Raw genomic sequence first — 15,228 nt, forward strand, 5'->3', positions numbered from 1 at the left:
AATTACATTGTCATTTATTGAATACTTTTAGTCTAAATTGGTTAAGAGAATTAAGAACCCAGGAAAGAGTTAGGGCTTTGTTTCCATTTTGTTTTAACAGGAAAACAAAGGGGTGGTGGGAATGAAAAGAATTGTTGGGGAATGATATATTTATTATATCCATCCATCTTCATACTTTTCAAAATCAAAAGGCAGATGGATTTCTGCTTGTGCTGCTTAATTGGCATTATCTACTAAAAGAGTTCTATGATCCAAATATAAGCCAATCCCCAAACTTAAGGTCGTTAAATTGATGAGTCATTGTTAATCTTCTGTAAAGGTTTACCTTTTAAATAAGTTCCAACTTTTACTGCCAATAAATAACTTATTATAAATCACTTCTTTTGCTTGTTTCTAATGTAAGATGCCAGCCAAGACCTGAGTTATTTGTCATCAATGCTTTGAAATGATGAACTAACTCTGTGTAAGATGGGCCTCCCTAGTCTGCATTACACAGAACACATAAATTATAAACATTAACTTGTTGGCTTAAAACAAAGGGGAAAAAGCAAATTGAAGGTTAGGTCAAGGGGAATAAAGTAGGAAAATTTTTCTCTAAAAAAGAAGACCTTATTGAATTTAGCATTTCCTTTGTTTTAATTATTTATGAGTCTAATCTGACTTCAGATCACTATTTAATATAGTTTTACAAATAGAATTTTATGGTTATAGTTAAATAATTCAGGAAGTTGGGCAAAAAATAGTCAAAAGTCTATTTCTGAGAGGGAGCAACTAAAGCTCATGGAAAAAAAATCAACTTGTCATAGGTCCCAGTAGCAGATGGAACCCGGGTACCATTTCAACACGCAATGCATGGCCATTTCCTCATGCTTTCTATCTGTTGTTTCTTTTAGGATATAGATTTTCGCCTTTAAATGAGAGGCTTTAAAAAAAATGTTGCTTTTATTAAATAATTCTATAAAATGCTTGCATCATCAATAAACTTGGTGAAGTCTAACCTGTATAAGAGGACGTGGCTCTTCCTTACGGTTCACCTGACTTGTCCTGGGATTCCTGCCCCCTACCCTCCTGCCACACATACCTTTTTTTCCCGTCTTTCTTTCATCTGTCAACTTCATGTGCACTTAGCCTTCCCTTTGTGGACCGCCCGCCCTGGAATCAGAACTGAGATGGAAAGGTCCTTTGTTCCCGCTGGTCATCAAGCTAGAGAGAGATGGTACTAGCTTCCGGGGCTGGAAGACAGCCCCGGGTCAGGCAGGGGAGTTCTCAGGGTGCCTCGCCATAGGCCACCTGCCCAGGGGTGGCAGATGCTCTCTGGGCCCAGTTTAAAAAGTGGAGGTAAGGACTTCCTAGCGGTCCAGTGGTTAAGACTCCATGCTCCCAATGCAGGGGGTGACAGGTTCTATCCCTGGTGGGGGAACTAAGATTCCCTCATGCCTCATGATGTGGAGGATGGCTGGGAAAAGAGGGAAGTGCAGGTTGATTTCCTCCAACTGGTGGAGCTATTTTGCCCCCATCTGAGAAAGCCAGTAAGGGCATAGTCATGACAGATTTGCTGGAGAAGCAAAGGCCCAGGGAAGAACTCGACCTAGCGTGGTTTGGGGGGAGAGTCAAAAAAAGGGCCAGAAAATTCCAGGGCTTTTCTACTCCCCACCAGAGCCCAGGATGACCTTCTTCTGAAAGCCTCTTCAGAACTTCTTTACCAGCACCCCACTGTCCCCTCCAGTCATGAACTCAGGGAGGGGTCACTGTGAGAAGGGCCAAAGAAGACTTTATTTTGGTCCTGTGAGCTTTAGAGGATCCTCTTCTGGCTTCCTCTTAGGCACAAAGGGGAGATGTATAAACCAACGGAATGCTGTAACAGTGTTCATTGAGAGGTACTATCTCCCTTTACTAACATTATCCAGTAGAAGGTACAAAGTAATTACACAGTATTTTCTTTCTAAAATTGGTATGGAAAGTGGCCTGGTTCCAAAATTTTCCTTTTCAACTAAAATAACTGGTAAATCCATTGTAACCTTTATTTTATAAGTGGTAGTAGTGATTATGCATTCTTAAGATGTAATTTGGCTGGAAATTGCTCCCTTGAAAAAGAGAAGCTGAATTTTTAATTTCACTGGGAGTATAAAAAAGAGAAATAATCATTTTGTCAGTTGTTTGCTAATGGAACTTAAAAATTACTGAATGATGTTTCTACTTTTTCCGCTTTTAAATTACAAATCATAGAAGCAGAAGTTTATGAAAGAAAAAGCAAACATTTAATTGCCTGTGTCATGACAAGTTAATTGAAGTCAAGGGAAAAATGGCAGACAATAATCTAAAACAAGTCTATGTATAGCCCTAGATGAAGCCATTCAAATAATGTAGCAATTTAGACATTATTTAGAACAAAGGCAGAAAAATCGTGTGAATTTAATTTAAATACGTATGTCTCGTTATTAACTTGACCCTACTTGACAAGCCAGAAGACAAAGTGGAGCTCAGACCTGGAGCCTAGATAATCCAGTCACTAATTTCCAATTAAGCAGTTCAGACAGGGGCTTGATGATTTTCCACACTAGCTGAATATATAGAATATATATGTGGAAGTCAAATATTTTAATAAATTCAGACCTCTTCACCTGTCAAGCTTTCTGTGGAACAAAAAGGAAACCCCTATCAATTCTGCATGAAAAAGATTCACAAAATCACAACATGCCTTTCTTGTTAAAATTTAAGTGTTCCTTTAGCACAAATGCAAACTGAGGCTGTTAATGTTTCCAGGGAGACCCATAAAATTTTCCCTTATAATTTAGCCTCTCTTTAGCAATGTTAACTCTTGCACACCTGAATCCTTCCCATGGATTGTATGAGAAATATCTACCTCTATTTAGAGGAAGAGGATGTACATCTATTTGAAAATATTTCTCATAATTCGGAAAGGTGTTTGGTGTATCGTCTGAAGATATTTTAGATGTATAGTCAACTCAGTTTACAGAATCTTTGTAGTTTGTGTATATACATTGATTCTTTGCAGAATAGGAAAACTGAACAAGGTTTAAATAGGGGTAAATGCAGATATACTTTAAGGATTTAAGAGGTATGTTTAAGTAACATACTGCCATTTATACTCCCAAGTCTGTATGCATGACTAATGACCAGCAAAAATGATTAAATGATCAAGTGTTTATTTAGAGATAGTTTACCTGTGTGATACACCTACATGTTCAAGTCTCTGCCTTTAGTAGAGAGAGAGTAAAAGATTGCCTTTCCAGAGGTTTGTTTCTGGTGGTTGAGGATGCTCCATGCAGGGGTAGAGTCAAGGATACTGCCTACATAATGGTTCTCCCACAAGCCATCTATTTGGGAAGATACAAAAATACACTCCAGAGTTCTGTGATTCCTCAGTTTGGCCTAGCCCTCCCTTCTCTGCTGTTCTCTGGGTTCCTTTCTAGCCACCTCTTCTGGAAGGTCAGGAGAGAGGAGGGAGGTAGGGCGTCAGCACCCCTCACCCCAGCTTCCAGCCTTGTGAACTTTTATGGGAATAGACAGTTCACAGCCCCCAACTCAGCAGAATTTTATAAAGTATAAAAAGTTGCCACATCTCTTTGCCTCTGGATAAGAAAATGCGGGACAACTAACAATTGTGAATGAAAGAGTTGTCTGCCAAGCTAGTTAGGTAAATGCCTGGGAGGACAGATAGGCCAGGTCTGCCTTCTTAGCAAAGATCACACACATTTTGATTGATATCCAGGGGATGAGAAATCAAGGTCAAAAATGGGAGGAGTAAAGACGAGTAACCAGATATGCTTACAAAATGCACGTGCACACTGCGAAAAGCTTTAAGAACAGACATGTGCACTTGAATGCCAGCCCCCATATTTACTTCCCACCCTCATTCTCCGTTTTCTAGCCACGTACAAGTGGACCATGGGAAAGCCAGCAATTGTCTAGTAGCCCCCTAACTGCTACGGAGCTCACCATCTTCCTGTCCTTTCTGCTCCCTCTCAGGAGTAAAGCCTGTCATTTTCCTAATAGCTGTTTTCTTTTACTCTTCCAGAAGAGCTGCATTTACATGTTATGAGGGGCAGAAGTTCAGTCCACACTGCTAGTTATCCTTCCCCTGTGGCCTGGTGGAGAGACCTCCCCCGCCCTCCCATTTTGTGGGCATCCACTGCTGGTCACCAAGCTCTTCAGCAAAAGAGCCTCCACTCCCTTCCTTCAGGCCTGAGAAATGCTACAGTGATGTTTTCCAAACCACAGTGAAATGACTAACTGGTGGTCTGTTATCTGTCTTCCTTTCCTTCCTTAGGAATCCGATCATGGGACACAAACCTGATTGAATGCAATCTGGATCAAGAACTGAAACTTTTTGTATCCCGACACTCAGCAAGGTTCTCTCCTGAAGTTCCAGGTGAGGCTTTCAGTTCTGTAGTAGTCAACCTAGAATTCGAAAGAAACAGGCGCTTGGCTGGAAAGCTTTGCCTGAAGCATGGAAAAGACTTCCTTTTATTGCTAAAGGATTCTCTTGTGTTTGTTATTATCAACTAGGTGAGCAAGAAGCCACCTTTCACCTTTTAAGAAAGTCAGCTAACTCTTAAGTTGTCATTGTGTGGGTTTCTATTTCGTGGTGTCTTAGAAGATTTTAAGTTCCAGGGTAAATTTAAAAATTTCATACTTATCTCACTGTACTCTGAGCTTAAGAGATTGTAGTCTATTTAAATGTGAATTTTACTCACATGAAGTTATGAATACAAATTGGATGCTCCCAGAATTCCGTAAGCACCCTCCCTCTCAAGAAAACGAAATATGTGCGTTTCTGTATTTTCTGTCTCAGTGAAATATGTATTACCATTTCATCATTGCGTTGTCTCCCACTTAGTGTGGGTGAAAGAGTCTGGAATTCCACACTACTGTTAAGATAGCCTTTCTTTCAGAGATGAAAATGAATGCTACTGGATAATGAAAGGTAAGGACACAAAAATTTGTCATTTATGCAGATGCTGCTGCTAACCAGCTACTTCACTGAGGAGGTAGTCAGACTCACCCACCTTGTCTTCCTCTTGTGAGGGTGATCCATGCTTCTCCCACTTGGTCACATTTGAGGATTGTGAACAGTTACTGGTCTGTAGAGACTCAACCTGGGGTGTGTCTCTCGAAAGTTCTGCCATTGATCTATCCCAGTTGCCATTTGGCATTTTATTTTTTGAATATCACCTAAATATTATGTAAAATAGAGACTACTCTTTTCTGTCTTTATGATTTTGCTGTATAATTGCATATTTTATTGGCATTGATAAAATATCAGCAATGAAGTTCAGCACTTTTGACTCATTACATCATATTCCATTGGTCTTCTCTGATAGCTCAGCTGGTAAAAAATCTGCCTGCAATGCAGGAGACCCCTGTTTTATTCCTGGGTGTGGAAGATCCCCTTGAGAAGGGATAGGCTACCCACTCCAGTATTCTTGGTTTTCCCTGGTGGCTCAGATGATAAAGAATCTGCCTACAGTGTGAGAGACCTGGTTTCAATCCCTGGATTGGGAAGATCCCCTGGAGGAGGGCATGGCAACCCACTCCAGTATTCTTGCCTGGAGAATTGCCGTGGACAGAGGAGCCTGGTGGGCTGCAGTCCATTGGGGTTGCAAAGACTCAGACATGACTGAGTTATCATATTCCACTAGCCTTGTACTTCCCGAGATTTGAAGCCATGTACAGAATGTCAGCCTCTTGACGCATCACACTTGACTACAGCAGTATGCCCATGAGACTGGAATCATTCTTCTCTTTGAGTTTGATCTTAGAATAAAATCCCATACTTTGCAGTTATCAAATGAATCATAGCTTTCAAGCATGGAGTTGAGTAAATGTGTTAAGAAAAACTTAACAAGAGCTGGTTCATTAAAAGTTAAAATTGCTGCAAAGCCATATGAAAACCAGCTCTTAAGTAACTTTGCACTGTGAAAAAAAGGGAATGGTCCAGAGCCTATCAGACAGCATGTGATTTGCTGAAATTAAGGTACAGTATATGGTTGTTTATCTCGTTGTTATGTTGTATTTTTATGTCTTACACATTTCCATGACTTTTAAAATCATCTTATGAAAAAAAAAATAAGGAAAGTACCCTTTTCCAACAAGTATGTTTCAAAATGTAAAATTCAAGCTTTTATCCTCTCTCTGTAGGTTGTTCTGGCTTTCTTACTATGAGTTTTTTTTTTTTTTTTTTGGTAAATGAATCCTATGATGCTCATTGTGTTCATTCATACTTGGATTGACTTTATAGAATGACAGTGTATTGCAAAATGAAAGGCTGCAAGAATTGCTAAAGAATGAACCGTTTTTGAGCCAGAGACCTGGCATTACTCTTGTGGCCTAGGAAGTTCTGGTCCCCCAAACCACTGCTTTAGCCTATGTACCCCATTATCCCTCTTTTTCCTGCTGAAACCTCCTGCTGTGTGTCCAGAGATTGGCCCCTGGATAATTGGCCTAAGAGTGCACGGTGCAGGGCTGGGCCTCTCCCCTGAGGGACAAGCATCTAGAATGCAGCCCATGAGGGTGAAGCCCTGTGAACCTTCCCCTTCAGAGTGGGGTGAAGGTTTCTAACTAAGACTGCTACAGAGGATAAAAGCACACTTCGGGTTCAGTTCAGGTAAGTGAGTGTGTTTTAGAGAGAAGAGATGTTATCTTGGAGGAGGATGCAAAATTGGGGTGAGCAGAGATCAATAGGGTGATCGCTGGATGGACCCAAGGAAGCCTTTAGCTTTTCTGGAACTGATTGAAGGGTTTTATGGGGAATTTTGAGATCTGTTTTTAAGTGGATCCACATCTAGTGTCTCTTCCCCACTCCTGGTACTTGTAGAAGCTGAACCACGTACCTCAGGCCCATAAAGGGAGTCAGCTGAGCCTCTGCATTTAGGGTTTCAAGAATCTTAGTTAACTGAGTTTAGGCATGGAACAAGAGGAAGGTCAACTCTTTTAAAAAATAAAGCTCTTCTTTGGGATTTCCTTGTGGTCCAGTGATTAAGAGACCACATTTCCACTGCAGGGGGTATAGGTTCAATCCCTGATCGGGGAACTAAGATTCCTCATGCTGCGTGGCCAGAAAAACAGAGGGAAAAAAAAAGTTGTTTCTTCAGCCAGTTTTAAAAAAGAAAACCTAGATAGCACCTACAGTGTGCCAGGCACTGTGGGATGGGGAACGGTGAACACACAGTGATGAACAAAAAAAAACCCAAACCAGTCACTACTGTGCTTACTTTTATCTTCTTGTGAGAAGAGCAGGCATTTAACAGTCACATACAGACTAGCAGAAAATTGCACTCTGCATCATGTCCAAACAGTTTTTGTTTCCTTTTGTTTAGGCTAGCAGAGTTATTCTATTCATTGTCCTCTCTGACACAATGTAGCGGCAATGGGAACCTGCAGAGACTTGATTCAGGACCCCTGTGGATACCAAAGTCAGCGAATGCTCAAGTCTCTTACATGAAATGGCTTCATATTTGTGTGTAACCTATGCACAGCCTCATATTATTTAAGTCATCTCTAGGTTACTTATAATACCTAATACAATGTGTAATACCTAAAAGCTATGCAAATAGTTGCCAGCCGGTGGCAAATACCAGTATTGCTTTTTGGAACTTTCTAGAATTAAGTGTGTATTTTCAATCCTCAGTTGGTTGAATCTGTAGAGAAGGATCCTGTGGATACGAAGGCCCAGCTGTAGATGGGGAACTAGGATTGCTCTTCTGCCTGTTTTTCACTCATGTTATTATACCTCTATTGCTATTTTTAAGAATTGGACATCCCTTATAAAAGACTGGTGATAGCCTCCAGGGCAGGTAATAGATTGTGCGGCAGACAACCAGATTTGTGCTCGTGTACTTGTTCAGCCCGTGTACTACTTTTTAAATATGGTTTTGAGATTCCGTTGGCCTGTTTCTTGAAGGTTGCAGGTCTTGTGGAATGGTTCGTCATCTTGAGCAAATATCCTTTGAGCAGGCCGCTGGAATGTGTTACTTTCTCTGCAGACGGTGAGGGTCATCTACTGAACGATGAAGTCATGAGTCCTCCGGGTCCCCAGAATGCGAGCCCTGGGGTCGCCAAGTGCTGTCTGCCTCTGGCATACTCTGTTTCTTGGAATGGCCAGTCATCTCGGGCCATCTTACTCTCTCTGAGCTGTTGCAGCATCGACTTCCTAAAAATCCTTCAACAGATGTCTGTGTGGCAGGGGCTGGTCCCTGCTGATTAGCCCTGGTATACCACCACCCCTGGCCACATCTAAGGTGGACTCAAGTGAGACCAGTTCTCTTGAGAGAAAAGGTTAGGTATCGTCTGATGAACACGCCCCAGTGTTCTCACTCAAGCTAAAGTTCAACAATTGAGTCTTTTCATGACAGAGCAACAGTCTTATATTTCCTGATGTGTCCAAATTCAAATACTGTCATAAAAATTTTTTAAATTTTTCTATGTATTTTTTTGTACCTTAATTATGCTGAATAAGAATCATTTTGATAAATCTTATCATGAGAATTGAGCTAGGTTTACCATGCTGAATGACATTTATTTCACTCTCCATTCCTATTTGCTTCTCTCCCTAACTTAACTTTAGATCTGTCTGCCCCTAACAGCAGAGAGGGGACATGGAAAGTGTCCCATGATTGCCCGTGTTAGACATCATTTCAAATACAAATGATTCCTAGGACGAGGGATACCAGAATGAAAATTATTTTCAGTCTTTTTTTTCCTATCATTTTGCTACGTCTGTCTGCTATAATAATTAAACATTTTTGTTAACCCAGATTCTCACCAGCAACGTAATGCAGAGCCTAGATCCTAGCTCTAAACGTTACTTGCTGTAGGATCTCTGACAAGTTACCTAACCATCCTGTGCCTCAGTCTGTTTGTGAAACAGTGATGATCACTTCTACCTCATAGTTTCTATGAAGGTGGAATGAATTAATTTGTGTCAAGATCTTGAAACAGTGCTTATCACACAGTAAAACAATACATGTAAACTAGTATTAAAATTGTCTCCCTTGGTGAAAATCTATCAGACTTGTATATTTGCTGATTATTATTATCTAGGGGAAGTGGTGGCTTTATATATTGGCTGGATTCCTTTTTGTAATAATTACAAATTTATTTTAAGGTGTTTCATAGAGAAACAATTGCCTTTAGCATTGACAGAAGGCACATGGCTGGTTGCTGGTTATGTGTAGGGGGCAGCAACCTTGCATGGCTGAGTTTAGGAAAGTCCTTTGGGTGTGAGGGAGAAGGCAAGGGCACCCCACTCCAGTACTCTTGCCTGGAAAATCCTGTGGACAGAGGAGCCTGGTGGGCTGAGGTCGAGCAAAATGGAGGAGATGCATTAAGGTGCTGACATAGCAGGACCTCAGGGCATGGTTGAAGACTGTTTGCAAGATGGTCCTGTCCCTGCCTATGCTGATGTGAGCAAAGGTGCTAGCTGGCTTTCCTGCTGTGATAATACCTCCATGGGTAACATCTTCTGATCCTTCCTATTCCTTGTTTCTCTCTTCTCTTCTCTCCAAACAAGTGACTATAGATTTTCCCAGTTTTAAGAAACAGATTTCTTGTAGTTTATTTTCTTAGTCAACTGAATAAATAGTGGGACTTTGGCATGATTACATTTTGTCACTAGTTTTACAACTCCTAGATCACATTCACAAAAAGCTTTATGTGGTGTGATTGACCTCGTGATGTGGGTTATGGGTGGTTCTGTTTAAGAATCCATGCCTTTTCTCCAAAGGTAAATAAACCACAGATTTGTGCTGAGTGACTGCTAAAAATATCTGGCCTCAAGATTGCTTTTTGATGGAGAATTGAAATCAAGCCCTTTGAATTTAACTCATGCGAATCCCCTCCTCCCTTTGACATTAATGAGGCAAGGATTTACATTTGCCGGTAGACTGATAAGAAAATACTAAAATGCTCTTAGAAAAGGTCTAAGAATGTTTGCAGTCATCTTCTTTCTCTGTCTAGACTTGTATGTTTAGTCTGTCATTGTACAGAATTATAGCCTAATTGTATGTGCCTAGAATACATCAGCCCTGTATGACAGCCAGTAATGAATGTGTTTTCAGCTCTGCTCCTAACCTTTGAAAGATAAAGCTCACAACTATACTTTCACTTGCATTTGAGAGGCTGACTTAACCCTCAGGGACCCTGTGATTTCTGAAGGAAAGCAGACGCTTTATCCTCCTGTTTTCCCTCTCAGCACACACACAGGTTCAGGCACTTGCCCACAGGCCCATCGGGCTCATCTTTTCTCATTGCATCATCATTCGAGATTATAGGAAGAATCCTGGTCTTAGAAGAAGCATGGCAAATAAAGAGCCTTATTTTTGTGGAAGTAACCAGACCTCTGTTTAACATCCCTTGAGGTCATTGTCGCCCGCCTGGGAAGGGGACTCCCATTTTAATGCAAATTGCTCGCCTTTCTCTGCTCACCCCCTGCCCTCAGCCTTCCCAGGAGCCTTCCCCTCCTGCTCTATGCTCCCGCCCCAGTGCTCCCATTCACACGCCACCGCAAACCTTGCCTGCTTGTCCCCACTCGCATTCCTTTGGAACAGTGAGAGATCCAGACTTTCCGAGGAGAAGATCCAGAATTTGGTAGTGTATGCAATACTAGGCGCTAATTCCTGTGAGGTTTACAGTTGGCTCAACTTTGAGGTTTAGTGATCGTTTATATTCATAGATTCTTAGAGTGCACGTGATTGTTTTTCTCTTTCTGGTGCGGGTGTGGTCAGAGGAATAAAATGATGTTTCACCTGTGCAGGCACCGTCATTCCCCAGGGTTGTTAATGAAGGCTCATTCAGACCATCCTAGAAATACCCATTCATCTCACTTTCTTTTTAAGTCAAAAAAGGATGCTTCACTCTGTTGGCTGTAATGGCTCTCAAGCGGTTCCTCATGAGCAATGTGAAGCCACTCGACACAGGCAAACACAGGCAGGAGGGGAACAGAAAATTGGCTGCCTGGGCCCAGTAGCCATTTGGGGGATTGTCAGTAACCCCGCCATTAAATCCGACTAAGTGCGTCCGAGAACAGCTGCTCCCGGAGCCCACCAAGGACGGCATCTTAGCGCTGAATGTCAGTGCTTTTGTCTTCGTTTCCAGAGACCAGAGAGCCCTGGTTTTTTGCTAGATTTGTTGTGGTGGATGGGTGTTCATTTGTTTTTTAAAGCTGGCCACCACAGCCGGCGGCTCAAGCCCCTTGACTTTTTTACTGCTTGCTTTTGTGTGTTCTCTGTAGGGTATTTTGTTCAGCATCTATGAAAACAGGCTAGAAAGAATGGTGGAAGATGAGGAATAAAGCATAAGCTTTTTAAAAAAAGCTTTTTTAAAGAAGAACATCTTTTTTTTTAAGAAGTCAAGTCATATTTTTGAGTGTTTATTAAGAAGCCAGGAATTGTAAAGGGATCCATGGTAGAACTAGGTATCCCCACTGGTCATAATTTAGTTAGGAAAATAAGTCATTCATACCTTAAAAAGAACACCAACAGTGCTTCCTTCATTTAAGACCTGTGTGTGTGAGAGAGACACACACACGGAGGGGTGTGAGGGCAGATTTAGTCCAGTTCCTAAAGAAGAGAGAGGGTGAGAAATGGAGATCATAGCAGGCATTGCATTTTGATTGTTCAACCTCAGATTTAGTCACAGTGACAAAGGTTACCCAGGTACCAGCACCCCCACCCCAGCCGCAACCCAAGCCTAATTAAATGTTACCCGGGCAACAGCAAGCATCCAAACATCGTGCCCCAGGGCTGACGCCTTTGGTTTTCTCGGCTGCGGTCTATGGGTGATTTCTATTGCATGTGAAGTCAGATTTCCTTGAGAAATGTGAGCAAGTGAGAAGTGTCCCTGGGGAAGAGCCCTTAAAAACGGACCACGGAGATGGGAGAGATGAACATCAACACGAGACGAAAATAATGTTTTAATAAGCTGTTTCAACCAGTGTCAAAGACTCGCCTCTAGTCAGGACTGGTGAGACTGCTGACCAAAAATGCAACCCTACCTATGATTTAAAAATTAAATTATCTAATTAATAATGAACACTGAAGCCCAGGGAAGGTGGCATTTTGTGGGAGGTTACAGCAGTTTCCCCAGTTACAGCATCCATCATTTTAAAGACACCAACCGAATTGCCTCTGAAAAAGAATTGCTTTGTGCAGCCTGAGGGGTTGAGATAAAATATGAACATCCCGAGGGCTGCCTCGGGATTTGGAAAGCCCTCTAAACCTGCCCTTCGCTGGCCCTTTCTTTCTTAATCAAACTGATTCTCATTGGAGTCTGAGTAAGTGAGGCACAGCGGAGCATTTTGGATCAAATTCTTAGATTCCCTGTTTGCGTCTCCCGTGAATAGTCTGGGGAAGCGCCAACTGCTCCCCTCGGGGCCCACATCTTGGTTTGCCCCTCGGATGCTCCTCCATATACATGATGCTTTTTGGTTGCTGAAGTGTCAGTCAATGGAAATGTCACATTTGGAGAAGTAATAGATAACAGTAAAACTGAAGATGAGATGTTTAATAAATTCTGCATCTCAGGCTGGTGACGCTCTCTTGGTACAGAGCTCCTCGGCCTTTGAGCAGTTGTTTTCTGCTTTCTAAATCCTTATCTGGAGGTTGAGACCTGTGTAAAAGACCAGCAAAATAGGCGTGAAGACTGACTGATGGAACTCCTCCCCTTTAATGTTTGTGTGCACGGATGAGAGGAGGAGAGATGGAGAGAAGGATACCTTCTCATAGGGCTTCCCAGGTGGTACTAGTGATAAAGAATCCACTTGCCAATGCAGGACGCGCGAGAGAGGCAGGTTCAATCCCTGGGTTGGGAAGATCCCCTGGAGGAGGGCATAGCAACCCACTCCGGTATTCTTACCTGGAGAATCCTGTGGACGGAGGAGCCTGGCGGGCTACAGTCTCTAGGGTCTCAAAGAGTTGGACAGGACTGAAGCAACTTTAGCATACCGTAAAGTTGCATCCTGAAGCATGCACGCATACCTTTATATTCTAATTGATTGGAAAGGAGATGATCTTTTCACATTATATTGTATGTCTTTTGAGAAGGTGCCCTAGTATCAGCCAATCTGTCATTAAATATTTATGTGGTATTTCCTGCAGCAAGACACAGTTCCAGTTCCTAGTTCTGCAGGCCATAAGAAGTGTAAGTAAAACTGTTCCTGGGACTTGTTTACAACAGAGCATGAAAATAAGAGAAACAGAACAAGCTAGGGTATAATAATAGGCAAATGAGACTTTTGCAAGTGAGACCCCTTCTGTAAATTTTTTTTGTTCAAGCTATTGAAAAAAATATACATGCATAAAAATATGCACTAAAATCGTATTACCTATACAAATTGAGGCATAAGTACAACAGATCTAATGCAGTGGATTTCCTCTGTGATCAAGGAATTTTGGATTCATACTGAATTAATTGTACCCTCTTTGGGAGCTACATTTTAAAGCCTTTAATTTAATTATGAAAAGATTGAAAGTTTTAGGATTCTTCTCCTTCTCCCCAAAAAGATCCTATGAGAACAGAAGTGCTGAACAGAATGTAAAGGCTTGATTTCCAGATTGTCTTCATCTTTGAGAGCTGGAAAATTATCCATTGGCAGACTCAAGCCACTTGGGAGAGATTGGGAAAGTGAAAGGTTTTATGGAAATAAATCTGAAGTAATTGGTTCACTGCCCCAGGCCAGAATGGACACTTCTGAGAGAACAGGGAGAGAGCAGGGAGGGGATGTCTGTTGTGAGCTGCTTCCCAGGACCAACCCTTGACCCCCACCTCCGAGTTCTCTAAGCTTAACCGAATCGGCAGTTCTGGGCCACACCTGAAGTTACCGTTGCCCCCTTTCCCTTTCTCGCAAAGCTAAGGGGCCAGACTAGACTGGGGCTTTCCAGGTGGCTCAGTGGTGAAGAATCTGCCTGCCAAGCAAGAGGCACTGGTTCAATCCCTGGGTTGCAAGATCCCCTGGAGAAGGAAATGGCAAGCTCCTCCAGTATTCTTGCCTGGAGAATTCCATCGACAGAGCAGCCTGGTGGGCTACAGTCCATGGGTCACAAGAGAGTCTGACACGACTTGGGGATGAAACAACAACAAAGACTAGATTAGGGAATCTGAAGCTTTGTTCTGTCTGCTGTTAGTTCTGTAAAACTTTACTAGAGAGCCAGCAGGAAAGAATTTCAAGGTGAAATAAGCCTGAGAATTTATAGCAGATCTTATTTTTTGAGGAGCTTAAAGTGTGTTCAATTTTGTATAACCATAAATGTCCTTTCCTGTTTGACCTGTCACTTCTGCTACTATTGTCTCCCAGGAATCTTGATTTCTGTAGAACACAATTTGGGAAAGGATGGACTAAGTGATCTCTGAGTCCCTTCCAGATTTCATATTCTGTGATTCATGAACTTTTACTAAATTGTCTCTACTCTGAAATGTAGAAGGGAACTTGTTCTATTTGCTGTTTAGCTTAAAATGCTTTTAAATCCAGGTTTTAAAATGTCAGTGAAAGAATTTAGTTTAGAAAATCTGCCTGTCGCATCTGCTAGGATTATTCATTTTTAGGTGAAGATGCACAGCTTTGTGACACTTCAACTACTGTCCCAGTTTGTGAATTCTTGGCCCTTGGTTTTTCCCATCTGTCTGTACCTTGCCAGACAGACCCAACAAGACGGAACTTAATTGTGTTTGCACAGTGCCAAACACCTGCATGGAAAGTATTTCAAAAGTCAAATTCTTGAGTGTGTTGTCTACGTAATGCCAAATGGGAAATAGCTGCATTTTTTCCACTAAAATTAGAATTTCCACATTGATGTTTGGTGCTGCGTTGAGCTTCAGATTATTTTCTTATTCACACATCTTTGGGAGGAGGCCGAAGACTGAACCTCCTGAGTTCTGGAGACCATCTCTAGGTTGTGTGTGTGAAAAGCGCCAGGGACCTTGTTTGTTCTGGATAATTGAGGATGGCCTGCATTTTAATATGCATGATCAGCTATGCATATCTTGTCCTGTGAACCATCAATTAGCACAACACAATTTCACAAGTCAGTGCATGCAGATACGAACACCCTTGGGAAGCAATGCTCAAATCATTACTGACAGTGTACAGCTTGCATACAGGTAATCAGGATCAGAAAGCCATGATTATCCAGAAGGAGAAGTGATTTTTATGGTAGTGTGTCATGTGGTTGACTCTTGGTATCTAATACCTTTGAGGTAACAATTTCAGTTTTA

General features: G+C 41.8%; 1 protein-coding gene across 2 annotated transcripts in view; it reads left to right on the top strand.

Annotated features, from left to right (window-relative positions):
- The window catches only part of MAP1B (microtubule associated protein 1B), a 96,447-nt gene that overhangs the window by 8,057 nt on the left and 73,162 nt on the right, over window positions 1-15,228 (top strand). For both annotated transcript variants that reach the window (XM_040262687.1, XM_040262688.1), the window contains exon 2: window positions 4,292-4,393. In XM_040262687.1, coding sequence (XP_040118621.1) covers window positions 4,292-4,393 — 102 coding nt within the window. The remainder of the gene's footprint in view (window positions 1-4,291; window positions 4,394-15,228) is intronic.

The sequence above is a fragment of the Oryx dammah genome, unplaced genomic scaffold (assembly GCF_014754425.2).
Source record: "Oryx dammah isolate SB20612 unplaced genomic scaffold, SCBI_Odam_1.1 HiC_scaffold_20, whole genome shotgun sequence".
NCBI lineage: Eukaryota > Metazoa > Chordata > Mammalia > Artiodactyla > Bovidae > Oryx > Oryx dammah.